Below are 21,357 nucleotides of genomic sequence, written 5' to 3'. Positions count from 1 at the left end.
ACGGATATCAGCATCGCTGATAAATGTGGGTGAATCCAGCTGGCCAAGTTCGCTATACTGTAATCATATTATTCGTCAGGGCTCGATATTAACAGCCGCGAACCCGCCAACTGCAGGTGAGCACCGCGACTCCCACTAGCCAAATTGGCGGGCTGAATTTCGATCGTGAAAAATTTTGTGAAAAACGACTGCGTTTTGATTGGGAAAAATCTTGCTTAGCACGCATACGTTTATAAAAATAGCGCTATATAAAATGGAAAGTTGGATGGATCACTTAATATAATAGACACAAAACGAGTACTTTCCTGTTAAAGAGGGATTTATTTCTTGACTTCCATTGTGATGCAACCAATATCGTGTGTGTTAGCACAACAAATGTGACTACATCAGACGAGGAGCCCTCAGTGTTCAACAAAAGCATTCCTTCGACCGCTTTAACATTTTTAAAACACCAAAAATGTCAGATTTGATGCAGAAAAGTTTGTTTTATTTCAGCATTGAGTTAAAAAACTGAACAGATTAATTAAATATAAAAAAATACTTTTCCGAAGGCCAATTCATACGTATATTCCATACAGATTTGTGTAATATTACATGTATTTCATACTTGTTAGATGGTAAATATGGTGTTTTTGTTGGGTCTAAACTCTAATCATCAATATAATAAAACTTTAAAATCATAAATTATTTCATTCTGCCTATTGTGAATCTTTGAGTTTCATTTTTTTAATTGAACTACTGAAATCAATTCAAAAGGCCATAATATAATTTATTGAGATGCTCTTGCACATGCAGTAAATAAAACATCCTGATATCCATTCAAACAACTGTGGTGTTTTCACAAATTCTTTTTGTACAAACAAATGGAATTTCAACATTTACAGTATATAAAGCTTTAGTAACAAAAGGAGAAGGCACAGCGAGAGGAAACGCTTTTGTCTGTGTTAGCGTTAATAGTCCGTTTAAAAATGACGTAATAAGGCTGAAAAACAAAGAAGTAAAATTATATCATGATCACTTCCTGTGCGCCAAACCGATGCCGATTACTTAAACAGAAGGCCTAAAAGTTGCATTAAGTCAGGGGTGTCCAAACTATGTCCTCTGAGGCTGCATAAAGAAAAAAAACTAGCATGCAAGGCCACTTTGACATCCTTTAATTCTAATTTATTACACATGCTAAGACCAATCCATTAAGATAAAATATATTGTTTTATATATATTATAGTTATTTTGAAAACTACTACATCACGCTTTCTATTTAGGTAATAAGTAGTACAATGGTTTTTTTCAGGATTTTGGGGTGGCCCACAGCCCTGTATCCCACTAGAATAGATCTGCCCCTGCACGCAAGAGCAATCTGTAGTCAGCTGACAAATGATTCTCAAGTAACTTTTAAAAATTTAAGTGATATGTTCACAAATTGATCCTTGACAGAGCAGAATGTGAAATAAATCATGTTTTTTTCTCCTGAAACTGACTCTCTTTATTCAACAGGGCATCATGAAGAGAATGTTGTTACTATTTTGTCGTCAATAGTGGTATTTTTTACTTTCATGTGCCATACCCTCCACATTTTTTCTAGATACGAGCCATCGTTTGGTCAATTTTGTTTTTGCTTTGTGTAGCGAACCAAAATATAAAATATTTTTAACAAATTATTGACCAATCTTAAGCCTAGAAAACGGCTCGCTCTCTTTGCCGTTGCATTTATGGCAACAACAAATAACTAAAATGCCATTTTTGGGGGGTTTCCTGAAAAGTGGTGTGTTCTGGAGATGGAAAGATTCCGCCCAACGCCAACGTTGCGAAAAATGCAGCTTAGTTGCGATGGTCTTCTTTGTGTTCCATCATCAAATCTACATGTTTTATGGATGTATTATACTGCCCGCTGATGGCCAATGCACACACATCAGAAGGCTCAGCACAATGGTCCATTGAATTAAGGCATGAAATCGTTATTCAATAATTGTTTAAATCTTTACATTCTACATTCCACGCAACGATTTAAACTTCTAAGTCAAGATACCACTGTAGTTGCTTTGTGTATCTCGAAAAGCACTCATGCCAATGATAATAGTAGTAATAGTAATTAATTATAGTGGTAGTCATAGTAGTTGTCGGGGGCATCATCACACGTTTTGTTTTGTTTTGTTTTGTTTTTTTAAACAACTTTCCTGGCCATGTCAAATGTTATTTTTAGGATATACTCCGGGCTGCAAAAAAAAATGGACGGCGGGCCTCAGCTGCGCTTTGGACACCCCTGCTTTGACGAAACACATTGGTCCTCCCAGCATTGGAAGTCCCTCTGAGATGGCACGCTCAGTAGTGCCACCATCTGGCCTTTACAGTCAATAGCGTCACGTCGACACTCGTAGCGGACTACGCGTTGTCGTACTTGTGCAGCGCCTCCTCCAGCGTGGCAGTGATCTTGTGGAAGAACGCCATCTGCTGCGTTAGGAAGTGCTGCATCTGCGCCCGGAAGTCGCGCACGCGGATCTGGTGGAAGTGCTGGATCTCGGCCAGTGTGGCGCACGAGATGATGTTACAGCGGTCCGTGATGCCCTCCGCCTGCGCCGCCTCCATCTTGCCCTCCTCCACGTGACGCTGGCTCTCCTTCACTTTAGTCAGGGCGCCTGCGCACACAAAACATCGTATGATTGTCAACGAGCCTGTCATGATAATTATTATATTGACTTATTGTTCGATAAATAAAATGGACACGATAGTTTTTTTCGGGCGAGATAAATTTGTGAGTTGTGTGCCAAGTTGGATGGCTCCACTGCGAAGTGTCCTGCAACTAGCTGCGAGGCTAATACTTATGAGCTGCTAGTGGGTTCTTGGATTGCCAGCGGACCGACGTTGGCTCCGTCCAGTACTCCACAACCATGCTCCATGCGCTGCTCGATCCACGCAACAGAAACGCTTAAGGGAAAGTTAACTGTTTATCACGTTCACTAGCCCCTGATTTAATGAGCTAAGGAGCTAAAGACTGACAGCTTGCTCGACTGCGGCGACGTTCTTTAAAACATCAGCACCTCGCTTGAAGTTGTTGTGTGAGTTAGTCCCCACATAACACATGTGGGCAAGTTAATTGTTTATTAACCATAACCGCAGCAGCACATGTTATTCAGCTAGTAGCTGACTACAGCGAACGTATTTGATGGACAGGTGAAGGGCTCATCTCCACCGCCTTCAGCAGACAGGCCCACAAAATCAGCTTAAGGGCGGGCTGTATTTTTAATGATTTCAGAGCCTTATTTTACATACATTGTGATGTTTATTTTTTATTTTTATTTTTTAAATGCATTAAAATTTAGCAGGCTTTTTTAAAACACTTCTGTGGTGTGTCAAATTTGAGAGATTTTTTTTTTTTTGGCCTCTTTAGTAGGTAAATAACTTTTTATACCTCTGTGCTGAATGTTTAATATTTGTTTAAGTGCAGTTTTTGTGAGCAAAGCCTGAGTCGGTTTTATTTATACTTAGCTGTCGAGAGAAAAACGGTTGACCACACAAATGTTGTTACCAGATTTCAACCAATAGTAGCACGCTGCATTTATTTATTGGGTTGTGTTTGAAAGAGGCTTTTAATTAATCTAAGTGACTGCTTCACGTACTGCTGTTTTGGTTAGCACCAGGCTTCACATTGGGATAAGCAGTTTTTTTCAATGTACTAATTGGCATTTATATGGGTTAGGCATTTATTTGTCTTAAATGGATAATGACTAATTGATGCACAGTGTCTATTAGAGGCATGACGAAATGTCTGTTTTTTTTTTTTTTTAATAGCTGGGTGGTGAGGGGGAAACAGCCCACAGGTTCTTAATTTTTAACAAAAGTTCCTCACTTTAACCAAAGAACAAACTTCATACACTTTCTGTTTTTTGCTGCTAAAGTCAGGAAGTTAATTTCCAACTTTACACACACACACTTTGCTAACTAAAACAGAACTTGTGTGTGTGTGTGCGCGTGTGTGCGTGTGCACTTTGGGGGCTTTACACACGAGAGGATTTTGAAAGCACCATTTAAGGAAATGTTCTCCAACCGCCAAGGTCAGCGGCTATTTCAATGGCAAAACATCAGCATGGACCCTGGAATGACAACATAGTTCAATTTGAATCATGATGTCATCCCTCAGACGATTACCGTCCACATGCCAAATCAAACGGATAGAAATCTTTTTCCACACCAGCGGGAAGCTTTGCGCACGAGTGACGAGTTCCTGCGGTTTGAGCAGATTGAGACATGATGCTGCAACCTCGAATTTTCACACTAAAACCAAAGTGGAGACACTTACTTTAAAACACACACACACTCTCGCACACACACACATAGCTGTGTGTAGGCCATCCTGTTGGCCAAACTAAGCAGTCAACAACAAAGAGGCATTATTTTCAAACTCAATTAAATCTTAGAATGTCCTCCAAAAATCTAGTTTAAACTAGAAGTCACTTCTCTTTATTAAAGGAAATCCTAAAATCTTCCTGAAATTCCTTTTTCCCCCTCACAAATTGCATATGCATGCTCATTTTCTTCTTATTTTTAATGTTTTTTTTGAAGGGGGGGGGGGGGGGGGGAGTTTTTGTTTATTAAAACACAACAGCAAATCAGAGTAATAATTCTCAAACGGTCTGAAAACAATGAAATTGAAAACTTGATTTTTTTTGGGAAAAAGAAAGCAAATATTTATTTCCTTTGTCCCTCCTCTCCTTAGAAATTTCATAATGAATGCTAAGAGATCATCGAATTGTGACAGGTGGCTGTAAGCGGCATTGGGGCAATGACATCCAAGCAATCTGATTGGACACTTCGGAAGTTCTTTTATCTTCTTTGCTGGGAATACAATGACAATTCTGCGGTTCTTTCCATGATCTATGCCACTGGTACACAACAGCTTGAGAAAAATAAAAGACACATTCGACAAGATAACCTCATCTATGTTAAAAGGCAAAAACATTTAGGGATTTGATGTAAAGAAATTGGTGGCGAAAAGAACATTTCAGAATATAAAATGCAGAATGGTTAGTAAGTCTACATCACAGTTCTGAGGTTCGGAGTTTGATTCTTGCAAGTGGCCTTTATGTAGACTGTTACTAGGCTTTACACGATCAGGATTTTTGGGACCGATCACCGTTGGGACCGATCAGTGAGTTTAAAAAACGACAACCGATCACCGATCCAATCACAAGATGGAGCAATGTGTTTACTTAAATGACTTGTTCATTTACTGTATATATATGTACTTAATTGCTCCAAAAATATATATTTACAATAAAAAAAATATTTGATCATCCTTTTATGCCAGTGAGGCATAGTGACAGACAGAACAAATGAATGGTCTTTTATTAGATGGCATGAAGTAGATACAGAAATTACTGTGTCCACTTTTTGTGACATTTCTGTTTGTTGGTGTGCCGTGAGATTTTTCAATTGTAAAATGTGTGCCTTGGCTCCATAAATGTTGGAAATCACTGCTCTAAGTCAGATCATGTATTCTAATCAGTCAGGTCAAACCAACATTACAACATGACAGAAATAATGGGTGCTAAATTACTGTAATTAAATTACTTCACACCCCCCAAAACTTTAGAGCATGATTCGACAGAACGCCTGCATGTTCGCTTACAACCGTTAGTGCTAGCACTAGCTTGCTAGGATACATAACGTTTTGTTGCCTGCTTGCAAGCCGTATCGTATTAAAGGTACATGAACATACCTCAAGCAATCCTTGAATGAAAGTTCTCTCCCGAGCACCGGTGACCACCACCACGTTTTCCCCCATTTTGTTCTGACAAACACACGGCCCGATCCATTATTGTTGTCATCCCCATGGTAACGAGTATACCTGGTCGCGTTTTAGTTGACAAGACGAAGCCCAGTGATCGTAAAACCCCGGATGCGGTGGTATTGGAATACAAAATTTTATTGCAGTAGTCTGACATGGTGCAATCGTGAAAGACTTGTCTGTCCCACACCGGTTTTTGTTTTTGTTTTTTTTATATATAAATTTATTTGTGGTCAGATATTTTCAGTACTATGTCAAAAGACACGCGAGAAGGCTAAAAATAAACTACCTTTTGGACTCAAATATACTGTACACGCCGGCGACGTGGAGAAAATGTCTTTTGCTGAGCCAATCATTGTGACGTGATTGATCGGATCAGCGAATTATGACATTAAAACCGATCAGCATTAAATGCTAATTATCGGCCGATAACGATCAGATCAGTGTAAAGTCTAACTGTTACTGTATGATCACTGAAGACTGTAAAGTGTCCATAGTTGTAAATTTGTGAATGATTGATGCCCAAAGTCAGCTAGGATAGGCTCCAGTTTACCCACAACAACCCTGTTTAGAATTTGCAGTATAGGAAATGGCTGGATGGGTATTTCTTAAAGGCCATGCAAGGAGTTTAAGTTGTTGTTAACTAGCGGTTGAACCCTAACCCAAAAAAAAAAAAACTGCAACAGCAGCTCAATTGGCGTGAATTATCATAGTCCATCTGTTAGATATATTTTAGTAGTTATCATTTATTTGCTTAGCTTGCATTAGTATTTTGCATTAGTAGCTTGCATTAGTATTATGGACAATATTTAGATAGAAAGATGTCTCGCCTTCAAGATGATGACTCAGCAACATTTGATGGAAGGGCGCCTTGACCAAGGACGTGATCGGATGTGGTCGGGGACGGGACAGGTGTCGTCTGGTCCTATGTTTTGTGTTGTGTCTTAATGCTTAGAACATTATGTCTTGTAGAACCCTCCTATTTTCAAATAAATGTAGGAGCGACGGGGGAGATTGTTTAGAGCGTGTTGAGAGGCTGTAACCTGAACAATCTCCCATGCGCCCTCCTCATGAGTAAAATGACCAATGTCTTCATTCCTTTTGTGTTTATTCATTATAATGTTTGGTGAGATAAATCCAACACCATCTCACCCAAATTCAATGTGTAAAAAAAAACAAAAAAAAAACAATTCTACTACATATTCTACACATTCTTCTACATATTTTCAAAGCTTTCTTCAATGGCTTGAGCTATACTCTTACACCAAGTTGGGTGAAAATTGGCCTTCTGGATTTTGAGTGATCCTATTGAGAGGTGAGCGAACAATCGTTTACCCAAAGCTTTTTGGCATGTAAAAATAATGGCATACTCATGGCTTACTTATAACTCACCAGCCTTTTTGTCGTCATCCATTTTATTACAGGAGGTCTTTGATGCAGTTGGAATAGTCACGACTAGAGATAGGCATGCACCAATACTAGGTATTGGTGTCGGGGCGACAAACTGATGTACTCGAGTATTCGTAAAGGTGAAGGCTGCTGATACTAGCCACCGATACTCAAGGCAAAAAATATGACATTCAGTAAGTCCTCCTCACTGGTAGTTGGTGCTACACTTCGAGGGTTTGACACTTTGGTGAAACATATGTAGGGCTGTCGGACAATTACTGTATTGACTTATTGTTTTATTTAATAAAAATAAGTATGAACGATAGTTTTTCTGAACTTGATAAATTTGCATTGTTGTGGTTAGCCGGCACCCGGCTCACACCTACAGAGAGTTGGATGGCTGTGTCATTAGCCGCTAGTGGGCTCGTAGAACGCCGAAGTTGCCTCCTTCCAATACTCCACAACCTTGCTCCATGTACAGCGTGTAGCACACAACAGAGACACTTAAGGGAAAGTTAACTGTTTATTAGGTTCGCTAGCCCGCAAGCTAACTGGATAGCCTGTGAGCTAACAAGCTAGCCCAAAAGCTAACACGCTAGCTAGCTAAGGAGCTAAAGACCTTAACAGCTCGTTCCAGCGCGGCAACGTTGTTTAAAACGTCAGTGCCTTGCTCTGAGCTCTTGTGTGTGTTTGTCCCCAATTATTATTAAGCATAACCTCAGCGGCACACGTTATTCAGTCAGTAGTTGATTACAGAATGTATATTTGATTACAGGTGAAGGGCTGGCCTCCAGCAGCGCCTTCAGCGGACCAACCACACAGTTTTGCAGCTTCAGGGTGGGCCTTATTTTTCATGATTTCAGAGGCATAAAAACAACAATGATTTTATCATAGTTTTTGGAAAAATATCTCGTCTTAAATTTGTTTTTATTGTGACAGGCCTAAACATATATTATGCGCATCAGAAAAAGAGGTCTTTCAAAGGTCATTCAAAATTAGCTGTTATTGTGTTCATTGAAATGTTATTATCAAAATGCTCACAATAGATACAAAGCTATACTTTCAGAGTTTCTTGGCCACTGACAGTTGTCCATTGACAGCTGTTTTACTGTATGGCCAGCTAAATGCCTCCTAGGAGATCCCTTTCAGGGGCGTATGCGCCGGTGGCACAGATTTTACATAATCCCTGTTTACATAACACTCAATTTGGCGAGCGTGCGACCTGAGCAACAATCCCCATCTCATCACCACACTCAGCCATTAGCGCACCACGGCATATTTGACAGCTGCAGACAAGATTTTTTTGTGATTTAGCTCATCAATTAATCAATTCAATAATCAAATGTAGTTGGGACACTTTATCTGACCCCATTTAATGTTATTGTAGCTGGCCTACTATAATCCCAAATCTCAATCTCTTGTTTGCACAGTTTAAACACTTTTAAGGTTCATAAGTGGTCAAACCATTATTATTTTTATCTTAACTGCTAATAAGCACTGGCATTCCTATGGGAGGTGCAGCAGTTGGGATGGAAATCAGCACCTCCAAATCTGAGACCATGGTCTTCAGTTGGAAAAGGGTGAAGTGCCCTCTCCAGGTCGGGGATGAGATCCTGCCCCAAGTGGAGGAGTTCAAGTATCTTGGAGGCTTGTTTACGAGTGAGGGAAGAATGGAACGGGAGATCGACCGGCGGATCGGTGCAGCGGACTTTGTATTGGTCCGTTGTGGTGAAGAAGGAGCTAAAGCGCAAGGCGAAGCACTCAATTTACCAGTCGATTTACGTTTCTACCCTCATCTATGGTTACGAGCTGTGGGTTGTGACTGAAAGAACAAGATCCCGGACACAAGCAGCCGAAATGAGTTTCCACTGCAGGGTGTCCGGACTCTCCCTTAGAGATAGGGTGAGAAGCTCGGTCATCCGGGAGGCGCTCGGAGTAGAGCCGCTGCTCCTCCGCATTGAGAGGAGCCAGATGAGGTGGCTCAGGCATCTGATTAGGATGCCTTCTGGACGCCTCCATGGTGCGGTGTTCTGGGAACGTCCCACCGGGAGGAGACCCCGGGGAAGACCCAGGACATGCTGGAGAGACTATGTCTCCCCGCTGGCCTGGGAATGCCTCGGGATCCCCCCAGAAGAGCTGGATGAAGTGACGGGGGAGAGGGAAGTCTGGGCGTCCCTGCTATAGCTACTGACCCCGCGACCCGACCTCGGATAAGCGGAAGAAAATTGATGGATGGAAGCACTCCACCAAAGTCAATAGTTTGTCCTTCCAAAAAGCACTGCGGGCAGATATGGAACAAGAAGAACAAGAAAAGGACTTTTACATATTCTGAATAATTTAAAGCAGGTTAGGGCTACAACTAACAATTATTTTAATCTGTCAGTTATTTGTTTTTAGATTAATTGATTAATCGGATTTAAACTATAATTTCCACCCTTTTATTCAAAAACAGGACATTATTGCAAATTGTAAGTGCAGAGAAATTCACAAACATGCATTGATTATGACTCAGTAAGTCACTTGTTTGGTCCGTAACATGTCAGAAAAAAGGCAAAAATGCTGATTTTTTTTTTTTTTTTTTTCAAAGCATAAAGACGTATGCAAATGTATTATTTTGATTAAACACAAAGATCATCAGTCTGCTTTCATAGAGCACTACAGATATACGAGAATATTTACTGGTGAGAGAGGCTGGAATTCTGAGGATTTCAACAATTTCAAATTAAACAATGTCTCCAAATGATTTTTCGATTATCAAAATAGGTTGTCAATCAATTTGATAATCGATTAGTTGATTAATCGGTTAATTGTTGCACTTCTAAACTAGATTTATAGTAGTTTGCAAGATTCAAACTTGGGCTGGATTTACACTGCTGGTTCAAGTACCCAATTCCGATTTTATGCTCAAGTGAACCCCACAGTTTCTCTGTGATGCTCTCCATATTCAAAGATGAACATTCTAAGAGACATGGTTCTAAGTAACTGTTTTTGGATTTTTGCATTGTCCGGGTTGTCATCATTGTCACATAAAATAACCAAATTTACAGTTTTGATCCTTTTCAGTTTCAAACAACCACCAAGTTCTCTAAAATAAATGAAAATGCTTCTAAAGGATTAATAGGACCAACATCACGTCACGTGTGAGCTAGCCGACCCTCAGGCTAATGGCTAATGTAGTTGCTGCAGAGGTCAAGATCAATTGTGATGTTCAACAGGCCTACTTTTTTCCTGCTCAAAACAAAAAGCCACAAACGTTGCAACACATTGTCTGGTGTGGCTTTAATTTCCGTTTCCGACTACACGTGGTGAAAATGTCAATGTTCTTTCACGAGAAAATAATTCTGCAGGGAACACAGCCAGGAAGCTCATGTGGTCATAGAATAAACACCACATAAATGAATAAACATGCTAGAAACACATCATCTTTTGACCAAGAATCAGCAAACATAATTTGGGTTATAGATTTGAAAAAGGCCTCTGGCTGTCACTTTTATTTCTTGCTGTTAGGTATCTTGTCATGACGATGACCCCGGGGATATTAGACACGAGATTGTAGCAGTCAGCATGGAGGACTGAGTCACCTGTGTGAGGTCAGCTGACGATATAAATGATGGCACTCAGAGCTGGTTATTATGGAGTCAATGGGACCCAGTGTCAAATCGGACAGTCAACAACATTACTTTGGAATGTTCATGCATAACACTAACCGCCTGCTAACGTAATGCATGACCATTTTTGGTAAGCAAAGTCAAAGCCTATTACAACCATTCATGCCTACAGAAAATGTGGAGTCATCAATTTTTTGGGGGAAAGTCTGAGTACCCTAACACAGTGATTCCCAACCATTATTGAGCCAAGCCACATATTTTACATTTGAAAAATCTTCACGGCACACCAACAAACAAAAATGTCACTAAAATTGAATACATAAGTCAATTATACACTTTCTGCCATCTAATAGAAGAGCATTTATTTGTTCTGTCTGTCTTTATATGCCGCTGACATAGATAAATGAACAAAGATGCATTATTTGTTAGAAATAAATAATATTTTGACCATCCATCCATCCATTTTCTGAGCCGCTTCTCCTCACTAGGGTCGCGGGCGTGCTGGAGCCTATCCCAGCTGTCATCGGGCAGGAGGCGGGGTACACCCTGAACTTGTTGCCAGCCAATCGCAGGGCACATAGAAACAAACAACCATCCGCACTCACATTCACACCTACGGGCAATTTAGAGTCTCCAATTAATGCGTGTTATTTGGGATGTGGGAGGAAACCGGAGTGCCCGGAGAAAACCCACGCAGGCACGGGGAGAACATGCAAACTCCACACAGGCGGGGCCCGGGATTGAACCCGGGTCCTCAGGACTGTGAGGCAGTTGTGATAACCAGTTGCCCAACGTTCCACCCAACGAAACAACAACCAGTCGGCCAACATGCCGCATATTTTGACCAATTAAGTGAAATTTGATAATTTCCCACGGCACACTAATGTGCCACAGCGCACTGGCTGGGAATCACTGCCCTAAGAAAACACACACAAGCACGGCCCGTGAGAACATTAAAGCAATTTTTTCATGCAACCGTGGTATTCATATTTAGTGAGGCTTGGATGGAACATGGCATCAAAAGGATTAATTCCCATTATCCTCTTATCTTGTCTTAGGCTCGTGTTCAACATGGCGCTTTCTCCATGGTGCTCAGTAGACGGCTACAAGAAGTAAATATGTTGAAGCACATTAACCACGTTGCAAAAACAGGTTGTCACATACTTAATAAGGTCGAAGTATTTTTTGTTTTGTTAGTAAGGCCTCCTTTTCACTCAGAAGGAAGCAAGTGTGGCTTTATTACAAGCAGCACCATGTACTTCCTCCTTGGCAAATGCAACGACTGTATGTCATTGTGTCATTGCCTAACAATGTTGCTTCTCACCACATGACCACATAGTGAGAACAATCAGGGGGTTCGGTTCATGTGGTATGGTGACCTCGACCAACTTTCTGTCCAATGATTGGAGCATGTCACTGGAAAACAACCACAAACTTCTGCTATTATGTCTTCATTGTGAAAACTACCAAAAACAAAAAACATTTGGCTCATTATAGCCAACAGACAAGACATCATTTGGCACACTCAACACCAGCGCCAGTTCCATGCTGCCAATCATTATGAATCCAACTACTCATCTATAATTTAATATCTAGTCACTTATGGTGTAGTGGTTCATTCGCCTGATTTCCATGCAGGCAGTGTTGGTTTAGTTCCCACTCAAGTGACGGTGGAAATGTGCAGTTGTCCTGCCACAACTCTTGCATTTGCTGAATGAAGCCAATGCCGCAGAATCTCTCAGTAGACGTGCTGGCTGGTTGTCATAGACTAAATGCTACCAACTTCTTCCTTGGCCTATGCAATTCGTCGAAAATCTCGTAAGAAATTCGTCGTCGATTAATCATGACAAAGCAATTTAGTCAAAATGCAGTGAAGTAATCGGCTGCAAACAGCAGAGGCACTGTTGGTCCACGCAGATCTCCACTATGACATTGACATCAGTATTCGCCTCAAAACCAAAAAGGCGGAGTTATCGGGCACAAACTAGATCTGATTATCAGTATGTGTGTACAGTACCCTGCTTAAGAAACCAAGGAAAGATCATAGCAACGTTTACTGTACTGCTTAACCTGTTTAGGGTTACTGGCAGCTGAAGTCCATTAAATATCCCTCAAATGTAGGGCTGCAAAATTCTTGGAATTTTCTACGTCAGAAACTTTCCATGGGTATTAAGGGGACTACATCAGGAATTTATCAAATTGAAGGTTGGCTCTTAATAGGGAACGTAAAATTTGTTTGGGAAAATATTTTTAGCATAATAACGAAAATATCCTTTGACTTTATGGATGAACCTTGCCAGAGAAATTTTGCTCATGCATTCTATGAAACTGTCTCACCCCAATGTGTACTGGAAGAGGTTTTTGAATGTTCCCCAGCCAGCAAATTTGTACTAATTTGTTAAACAGAGTTTTTTAATGGGTTGGGTCAGGGCGTGGTGTAATATTTAAATCTACGTTAATTTTTTTTTGTTGTTCAATGACATATTTCAACTTTGATAAAGTTCTACTTAAAAATAAATCTGTAGTCAATTTGAACTGTATTATTTTGCATGGATTTGTGCTTTGGGCAAAACAAAATGTTGATATTTATGCTTGAATATGATCCCTTTCCATTTAATTACACTTAATATTTCCAAAATTCACCAACTTCCCATGGAAAGTTGCCGTAAATTTGGCACCGCTTTGCAACCGAACCCTGTTCAGTCTGTATACTCTGCCCTTGGGTCAAATTCTTCAGAACTTTAATTTTGACTATCACAGCTATGCAGATGACACACAGTTATATGAAGCAGTGTCTCCAGATGACTACAGTTCAATTGCGGTGTTGTGTCACTGTCTAAAACAGATAAATAACTGGATGAACCAAAATGTTCTTCAATTAAACCACAACATAACTGCGAAAATTGTTTTTGGCAATAAAGAAAAGAGGATTGCTGTTAGTAAATACCTGGAGTCACTCGCTTTAAAAACCAAAGACCAAGTCGGAACCTTGGTGTTCTGATTTTCAACAGTCATATCAAATCAATTACTAAAGGTGCCTTCTACCATCTGAAGAACATATCCAAAGTGAAGGCTTGCATGTGTCAAGCAGACCAGGAGAAGCTCATCCACGCTTTTATCTCAAGTAGACTTGACTATTGCAATGGTCTTCTGACTGGACTCCCCAAAAAGAGCATTAAACAGCTGCAGCTCGGATTCTGACCAGAACAAAGAGGCCAGAGCATATTACTCCAATTCTAAAGTCTTTTCACTGGCTTTCAGTCAGCTTTAGAATAGATTTTAAAGTTCTGCTACTGGTCTATAGATCACTAAACGTTTAGGTCCTGAATACATGAAAGAAATGCTAATGGGATATAAACCCAGTAGGGCTCTGATATCGCCAGACTCGGGTCTAATAGTTGAGCACAGAGTCCAAAGCAAACATAGTGACGCAGCATTTAGATATTATGCTGCACACAAATGGAATAAGTTGCCAACAGAAGTGACGTCAGCCCCAAGTGTGAATGTTTTAAGTCTAGGTTAAAAATTATTTTTTCCTCATGCTTTTTAAGAGCATTTCCACTTTAAAATTATATTTCTTGCACTGTACGCTGTTTTAATTGTATTTTTATTTTATTTTTTTCTCTTTGTTTTAAATGTTTAAGCTGTTTTTTTCTTTGTTTTTAAATGGTTTTAATCATGTAAAGCACAGTGAGTTACCTTGTGTATGAAAGGCGCTATATAAGTAAATTTGCTTTGCTACTCAAAACTGGGCATTTCTAACTTCATAAAGGCAGACTTTCTCTTTTATACAGTAGGATGTCATTTCCTCCTTTTGAAGTTGCTGTCAAAGCAAATGCTAACTGAGGTCCCGACGAACTAAGAGACCTTTGTGGTCAATGCAAATGGACTGATCATTGACATACATGAAAGCAAAGGTTTTTGTTCTAGGACAGGTGTGTCAAAGATTTGCGCCCTGCCGTATGTTTTTTATCGGCCTACTGTATACTAAAATTAACATTTGACATGGACCATGTCGTTTGCCTGCTGATCTGAAGTGGGTTACCTTTCTGGACATGGATGATGTCCGGGTAGTTGGCCAGGTGTCCTTGATATAGCGCTAACAGGTCCATGATGGGGTCCAGATCCTTGTTGGGCTGCTCTGCGAAATAGTCCCCAATGGATTGAAATGCGTCGCCCGTGAAGGAGAGCGCCTGGTTGAGTCCGGCCGAGTAGACCTGCTGGTCCATCTCGAAGGCTTGGCTGAGGACTTTGAAGGACACGCCCATCTTGTGGTACTCCTTCCGGAAGCCGCCCATTTGCTTGCGCGCAAACTCGCCGGCGGTGGCGTTGAGCTGCAGGGCGCCGTCGTCCATCCTCTTGGTGAAGGCCTTGAAGCCGTCAATCTTGCTCTCCACCTCCTGGAAGTCGAGCGGCGCTGGCGGCGTGCTAATGGTGAGGAAGAAGTTGGCGCCCACCATCTCGTCCTTCTCTGCCTTCCTTTTACCCATTTTCCAGGCCTTCTCATCTGTGGTGCTGCAGGTGAGGAAGTGCTGGAAGACGTCGCAGCGCGCCAGGACTGGGTGGCTGGTCATATGGTTCATCCACCAGATGAGGCCCTTCCGCCTCTTGGAGATGAAGTCCTCCTCGAAGCGCCCCGTGGCCTGCTTCTCGGGGATGTGGGGCACCGAGATGACGGGGAACTTCTCCACCAGGCGTGCGTACAGCCAGTCGAAGTGCTTGTAGCGCCGGTTCACCTGCTCCTCGGTGTGAGTGGGCGTCAGCTTATACGACATGTAGCTCTTCATCCCTTTGAACTTGGTCTGCTTGGTAGGGTCGTCTATGGTGCAGGTGAACGGGTACGGGTTCTCCTGCCACTCTGGACCGTGCTGGCCCATCACCACGCAAATCTTATCCCCGTCCTTCACGAAACCCGCCGCCTCGCCCAGCACGAAGGCCTCACCTCCGGACTTAACGAAAGTTGAGAACCGATTCAGGTTCCGGCTGACTGTCGCCGAGCTCTTGGGATGATGTCCTCTTGCCATAGAGGATGTAGACACCCTGTAGATGGCCGCCCCGTTGCCCTCGAAGTCCCGGTAACGGCTTCCCACGGTGCCCGGTTCGTCCCCCACAGTGGAACTGTCATCCCAGTCGTCATCCCAGTCATCGTCGCTGGCTTGCTGGTAGATCTGTTGCTGCTGTGCGGGGGGTGGGAATGCATTGTCCACCCTCCCTGTGGATGGCACGTTAGCGTAGCGGGACTCGGGGTACGTGTCTCCGGACGTGTTGTTATTGTCCCCCCGAAGGACCTCCACGTAGGACGCGGGGAAGAGGCCCCTCTCGCCTTTACTGTTCGTGCCCTCCAGCCAGCCCTCGATGTCCTGCTCGCTGTGCAAACTTATTATCTCGTTCTCGCGCAGCGACACCTCGCCGGGGTTCTCCGAGTTGAAGTCGTAAATGGCCCGGGCCCGGAGGAGCGCCGCCATGCTCGGAATGAAGCGGGGCGACGAGCAAGAGGGGGCGTCGGGCTGAGTTCCGAGCGCCTGGCCGGGGGCCCCGGGGGTGGGGTGGGGGTTAAGAGAGCAGCGCGGCGGGCAGTCCCAGCTAGCTCCCCCTCGCAGCCATCCACTAACTCCCTACAAGCCCGTATTCACGCTTCCCAAAACGACCTGTATTCCCCTTGAGGTTGCCCTAAAGACGTTTTTTGTCTCCCGCTTCTCACCTCCGAACTGCCTCCACTCCTCCTCGGACACCGCCTGCAGCCTGCTGCTGCTGCTCAGCAACAGCAAGTCGGCCAGGATGGCTAGTCGAAGGCGGAGCTGCTGCTGCTGCTGCTGCTGCTGCTGCTCAGCGACAGCAAGTCGGCCAGGATGGCTTGTCGAAGGCGGAGCTGTAATGTCGCCCTCCCCAACTCACGAGACAGCAACAATCAGTTGTTGAAGTTAATGAAACGCTTACATGATGTCAATCAGCGTCAAACATAGCGTGATCATATGAAAGACTTTTATATGAAGATTAAAGGTGGAGGACAAAATTATGTCGTTAACATAAATGGTCAAATAAGCCACTTATAATGACGGGACAAAGGCGTTTAAAGGGCTCGAGTAGTGGTTTAGCTCAGATAGCCACTGCCATCTTGTGGCTAACTGTGATTTTGCGATTTGTAGTTTAATGTTCCCAGATAGGTGGAGAGAGACAGCCAGACAGACAGATGTAATATGCAACTCAACACAATTCACAAACACAATTATTTTCTTATTTCTTAAACCTATTTTATAATTAGGAAAATATTGTGTAATTGCTGTGTTGGTTCCGAGTGGGTGATTTGTGCTCCTTTTGTCATGCTAATTTAGTCCAGATAGGTTTTTATGTGATGAGGGATGAAAGTAAGTGAATATGTTGCTCTGACGCAAGGGTGGGAACATATGATAGAATGTTCAAACAATTGATTAATATTATACATTGTGAGCATTTGTGGATTCAATTTTTTCAGACTTGGATTAAATGCGCTTCCTGGCCATACATTTGTATGCTCAAACATAATGCATTTTAATGTCTTTTATTATGTACCTAAAAACAAAAAACAAAACAAAAACTCGAAACAGAACTAAGTGACTAAATGACAAAACATGGGCTTGCGCAAACACTGTTAGTATCAACTTCATTTTTGTGTGAATCTGACAAACACATAATTTGCTTAGCCCATCTTTTTCTGTGTACTGTACTGCCAAGGGCTACATATTAACAAGCAACCAGACATGGAATTCAAACTGTCTCTCAAAGTACTTTCGGTGTAGTCTTCTTTCATGCATGTGTTGCGTAATGTATTATGTCAAAGTTCACAGCAGATCAGATACCTTGGTATGTTTCAATTCTTTATGTACTGTATATCAGATCATTCTCACACTACACTTAAATGTACTAGCTATGTATTACATTGTCCGTGTGTGCGATAAAATAGTTATATTAGGTCCATGTTTTTTTTTAAAGGTCCAATATTTTACCAAAGCAACTTTTTCTAGTACAGTACTTGGGTATTAACACGCTGCATTTACTCGGTTACATTTACTCAAGTAACATTTTGGATAAATTGTACGTGAGAGTAGTTTGAATTAACAATATTTTTACGTGAAGAAGAATCGATACTTTTACTTTGTTACAATAATCGACATGCCGCTCGCTACTTTTATTTATCCATTATTGCGTGCATGCAATAACATATATTACGTGACATATATATTCTTTGTTACAGTAATAAGTTACAATTCTTCCCATGTATCATTTATTATTATTATTATTATATTATATTATATTTCTATTATATAAAAATACTACACGAATAACAACAAACAATGTTGGTATTTTAAATCCAAGATTTTGGATAATACATACATGAAAATTGGTTGATAAAATCAAATGAAAATGGATGACCGGAAAAATAATACAGATTAAAAACAACCCGATTTTTTTTTCTTGATTTCCTTTTGCCTTTTTTTTTTTCCCAAATCACAATACAGTCGCCATGTGTTTGGTCACATGACCACGCTACGTACATACGCCGACGTGCGTGACGTCACTACGGAGGCTTCGTCGGTTTCCTCAACGAGCCAACCAACCAAAGCAACACTCAAACTGTTATGTGTGTGTGTGTGCGTGTGCGTGTGTGTGAGTGAGGGGGGGACAAAAAAAAAAAAAACTGCGAGCGAGCCGGAGTGTGTGTGTTCCAGCCCTCGAACCGACCAGCTTCCCCCGCTTGCGTCGACTCGGGACGTCGCTGCCTCGTTTCGGTGTGCTTTCAGGCGCAGGAGACTGTGAAGACAAGCCCCGAGTGCTAACCCACTGAAGGGTGTTTTTAACACCCCACCGTGGCTTGTCGAAGGTGGGGAATACAAAGCGACGTGTTGCCTGGACGCCCTTTTTTCCGAACATTTTGGACTCGCTTAAGCTTAAAGGGCGATTTCTTTCACGTCTGTTGGTGTTGCTGGGACTGCACGACGCTTGTACATGGATTATCTGGTGAGTAAATGTGTCAAAATGGAGTGGCGTTGCTGCTTACTCCCCTCCAGTGAGCGAGACGCCTTTTGATGGTGCTCTTATTCGTAATGAGGGGTCGCCCAGATATTTTTCAACTCGGGAGGTGGAATCCTCATTGCTCATGGGCTAACTAACTCCTGAACGAACCACTCTTGTACTATATTGTTTACATTTTAAGAGTACTTCATTTTTTTCCCTCCCAGGGATCTGTACTTGAGTATTTATGATTTCTGTCGACTTTTTACATTTACACCCTACATTGGGGTGGAGATCCTCATGCTAATGAGCTAACAAACTCTTGAACCAGCCACTCTTGTACTGTATTGTTTACATGTGTTACACGTGTCTGTACTTATGTGTCTTAGTATTTATGTTTGTGACAGCTTTTTACATTTATTCCCTACATTTGTGGGATCCTGAACCAGCCACTTTTGTACTGTGTTGTTTAAATGTAGGGCTGCCGCTATTGAATATTTTCTGGAATATATTTATTCTATTAATAATTCCACCAAATTAATCGAGTAAATGTAGGGCTGCCGCTGTTGAATATTTTCTGGAATATATTTATTCTATTAATAATTCCACCGATTAATCGAGTAATTGGATAAAAAAATTATTTACATTAACTTTTATTGCTGACCCCCCGCCTTCGATTACTCTTTATTACCTGATTATTGTTGTTTATTTGGTATTGTTTAATGATTAAACCAGACCAATTAAACAGCAATTAGGCAAGTAGATGTAGTGCTCGCCAACCTTTTTGAAACTGAGAGTTACTTCTTTGGTAATGATTAATGCAAAGGCCGTCGAGATTTATATACACATCTGAAGCGGCTTCAGGTTTAACTACATGTCGATTACAGGTTATTTATACTTTACCATATGACCAAACGATTGTTTTCATCATAGATTAAACTCACTATTGTTTTATTCCCATAAATTGACTATGATTCAGTTACTGGTTTGGTCTGTAACATGTCAGAAAATAGACACAAATATTGATCTTTGTCCTCCAAAGTAAAAGCAAATGTTTGCAAATGTCTTATTTTGATTAAAGACAAATATAATCAGTTTTCTTTCATGAAGGACTACAGAAATCATAAAATATTTACTGTTGAGGGGCTGAACTCAGAGGATTTAGACAGTTTTAAGTGAAACAATGGCTGTAAAAGATTGGTTGATAAAATAATAAAAATCATTGTTGATTAATTTGAGAATTAATTATTTGTCGATTAATTGTTGCACCTTTATACATCAGCAGTAGTGGGAAGCAAGCAAGTACTGTATGCAAGTAGATTTTTTTTAGGTATTTGTACTTGTCAAGTCAAAATGAAGTTCAACACAGTGTTCATATTTTTGTGATGACTTACTTCATTTACTCCCTACATTAAGGGAGAGCTGTAGGGTGATCCTGATGCCAATGAGCTATGGGAAGTAAAGAAGTACACTTACTTTGTTACTGTACTTAATTACCCTTTAAAGTGAAATCAGAGTTTTTTTCCCCCAAAATATAATACATGTCTGTAGCTAATTGTTGCAAACTTGCAAAGACTGAGAGCTATGTCGTACTCAATTGTGGAATGTGAAGCTGGACTTTGGGTTGGCGTGGCCGCATTAGAGCGCCTCGTTGTAGGCTTTGAGTGTGCACACGTCACAGAGAGAAGGTGGAAGAGGGACGGGGGTTGGTTGTGTAAACAGTCCAATGTAACAGCCAGTTTGTAGAAAGGGTTTTTTCAGTGGCGTGGCTGTTTGAGAGTGCCTCCTTGCCGATGGGTTATACCGGGAGGACCCGGGTTCAAATCTGGCCTCACCTTTGTAGGGTTTGCATGTTCTCTCCGTGCCTACGTGGATTTTCTCCGGGTACTCCGGTTTCCTCCCACATCCCCAAAACATTCACGGTAGGTTAATTGAAGACTCTAAATTGTCCGTAGGTATGAATGTGAGTGCGGATGGTTGTTTATATGTGCCCTGTGATTGGCTGGCAACCAGCTCAGGTTGTACGCGCCTCCTGCCTGCACTTAGCTGGGATAGGCTCCAGGATACCACCGACCCAAGTGAGGATAAGCGGTGTAGAAAATGGATGGATGGATGGATGGATTTTACAAAATTGAAGGTTGTCTCATAATAGGGACTTAAATACATTTGGGGAAGGTATACACTATATTGCCAAAAGTATTCGCTCACCCATCCAAGTAAACTGATTGAGGTGTTCCAATCACTTCCATAGCCACAGGTGTATCAACATTTGTGAAAGAATGAATTGCTTTCAGGAGCTCAGTGAATTCCAACATGGAACTGATAGGATGCCACCTGTGCAGCTAGTCTAGTCGTGAAGTTTCTTCGCTCCTAAATATTCCACAGTCGACTGTCAGCTGTATTAATAAAAACGTGGAAGCGTCAGGGAACAACAGGGAACTCAGCCACGAAGTGGTAGGCCACGTAAACCGACGGACCGGGGTCAGCGGATGCTGAGGCGCATAGTGGGAAGATGTCGCCATGACATGACTGTGCACCAGTGCATAAAGGAAGGTCCATAAAGACATGGATGACAGAGTCTAGTGTGGA

At 41.7% G+C, this 21,357-nt stretch overlaps 2 protein-coding genes across 5 annotated transcripts in view; one reads left to right on the top strand and one right to left on the bottom strand.

The window, feature by feature from the left end:
- Positions 1-343: 343 nt before the first annotated feature.
- Positions 344-16,669, bottom strand: snx18a (sorting nexin 18a). Its single transcript, XM_061672091.1, has 2 exons — positions 14,825-16,669; positions 344-2,633 (listed from the first exon to the last, which is right to left on the bottom strand). Exons 1-2 carry the CDS (start codon positions 16,242-16,244, stop codon positions 2,380-2,382), a joined length of 1,674 nt encoding a protein of 557 aa, XP_061528075.1. The 5' UTR covers positions 16,245-16,669; the 3' UTR covers positions 344-2,379.
- Positions 16,670-18,348: 1,679 nt separating this feature from the next.
- The window catches only part of arl15a (ADP-ribosylation factor-like 15a), a 142,223-nt gene continuing 139,214 nt past the window's right edge, over positions 18,349-21,357 (top strand). For all 4 annotated transcript variants that reach the window (XR_009768276.1, XR_009768275.1, XR_009768274.1 and 1 more), the window contains exon 1: positions 18,349-18,774. Coding sequence is in view for 1 of the 4 variants with exons in the window: in XM_061672093.1 (XP_061528077.1) it covers positions 18,763-18,774 (12 nt within the window). In the remaining 3 variants the exon portion in view is untranslated. The remainder of the gene's footprint in view (positions 18,775-21,357) is intronic.

Source organism: Phycodurus eques, chromosome 3 (assembly GCF_024500275.1).
Source record: "Phycodurus eques isolate BA_2022a chromosome 3, UOR_Pequ_1.1, whole genome shotgun sequence".
Classification (NCBI taxonomy): Eukaryota; Metazoa; Chordata; class Actinopteri; order Syngnathiformes; family Syngnathidae; genus Phycodurus; species Phycodurus eques.
Note: the sequence above shows the minus strand (reverse complement) of the source record. Positions and strands in the feature narration are given on the sequence as shown.

Excerpts from the sequence above, each read along its gene's own strand:
- snx18a (XM_061672091.1), bottom strand. The coding sequence starts at position 16,244 with ATGGCGGCGCTCCTCCGGGCCCGGGCCATTTACGACTTCAACTCGGAG. Across the intron at positions 2,634-14,824 it reads CATCATCCATGTCCAGAAAG|GCGCCCTGACTAAAGTGAAG; the intron begins GTAACCCACTTC and ends TTGTGTGCGCAG.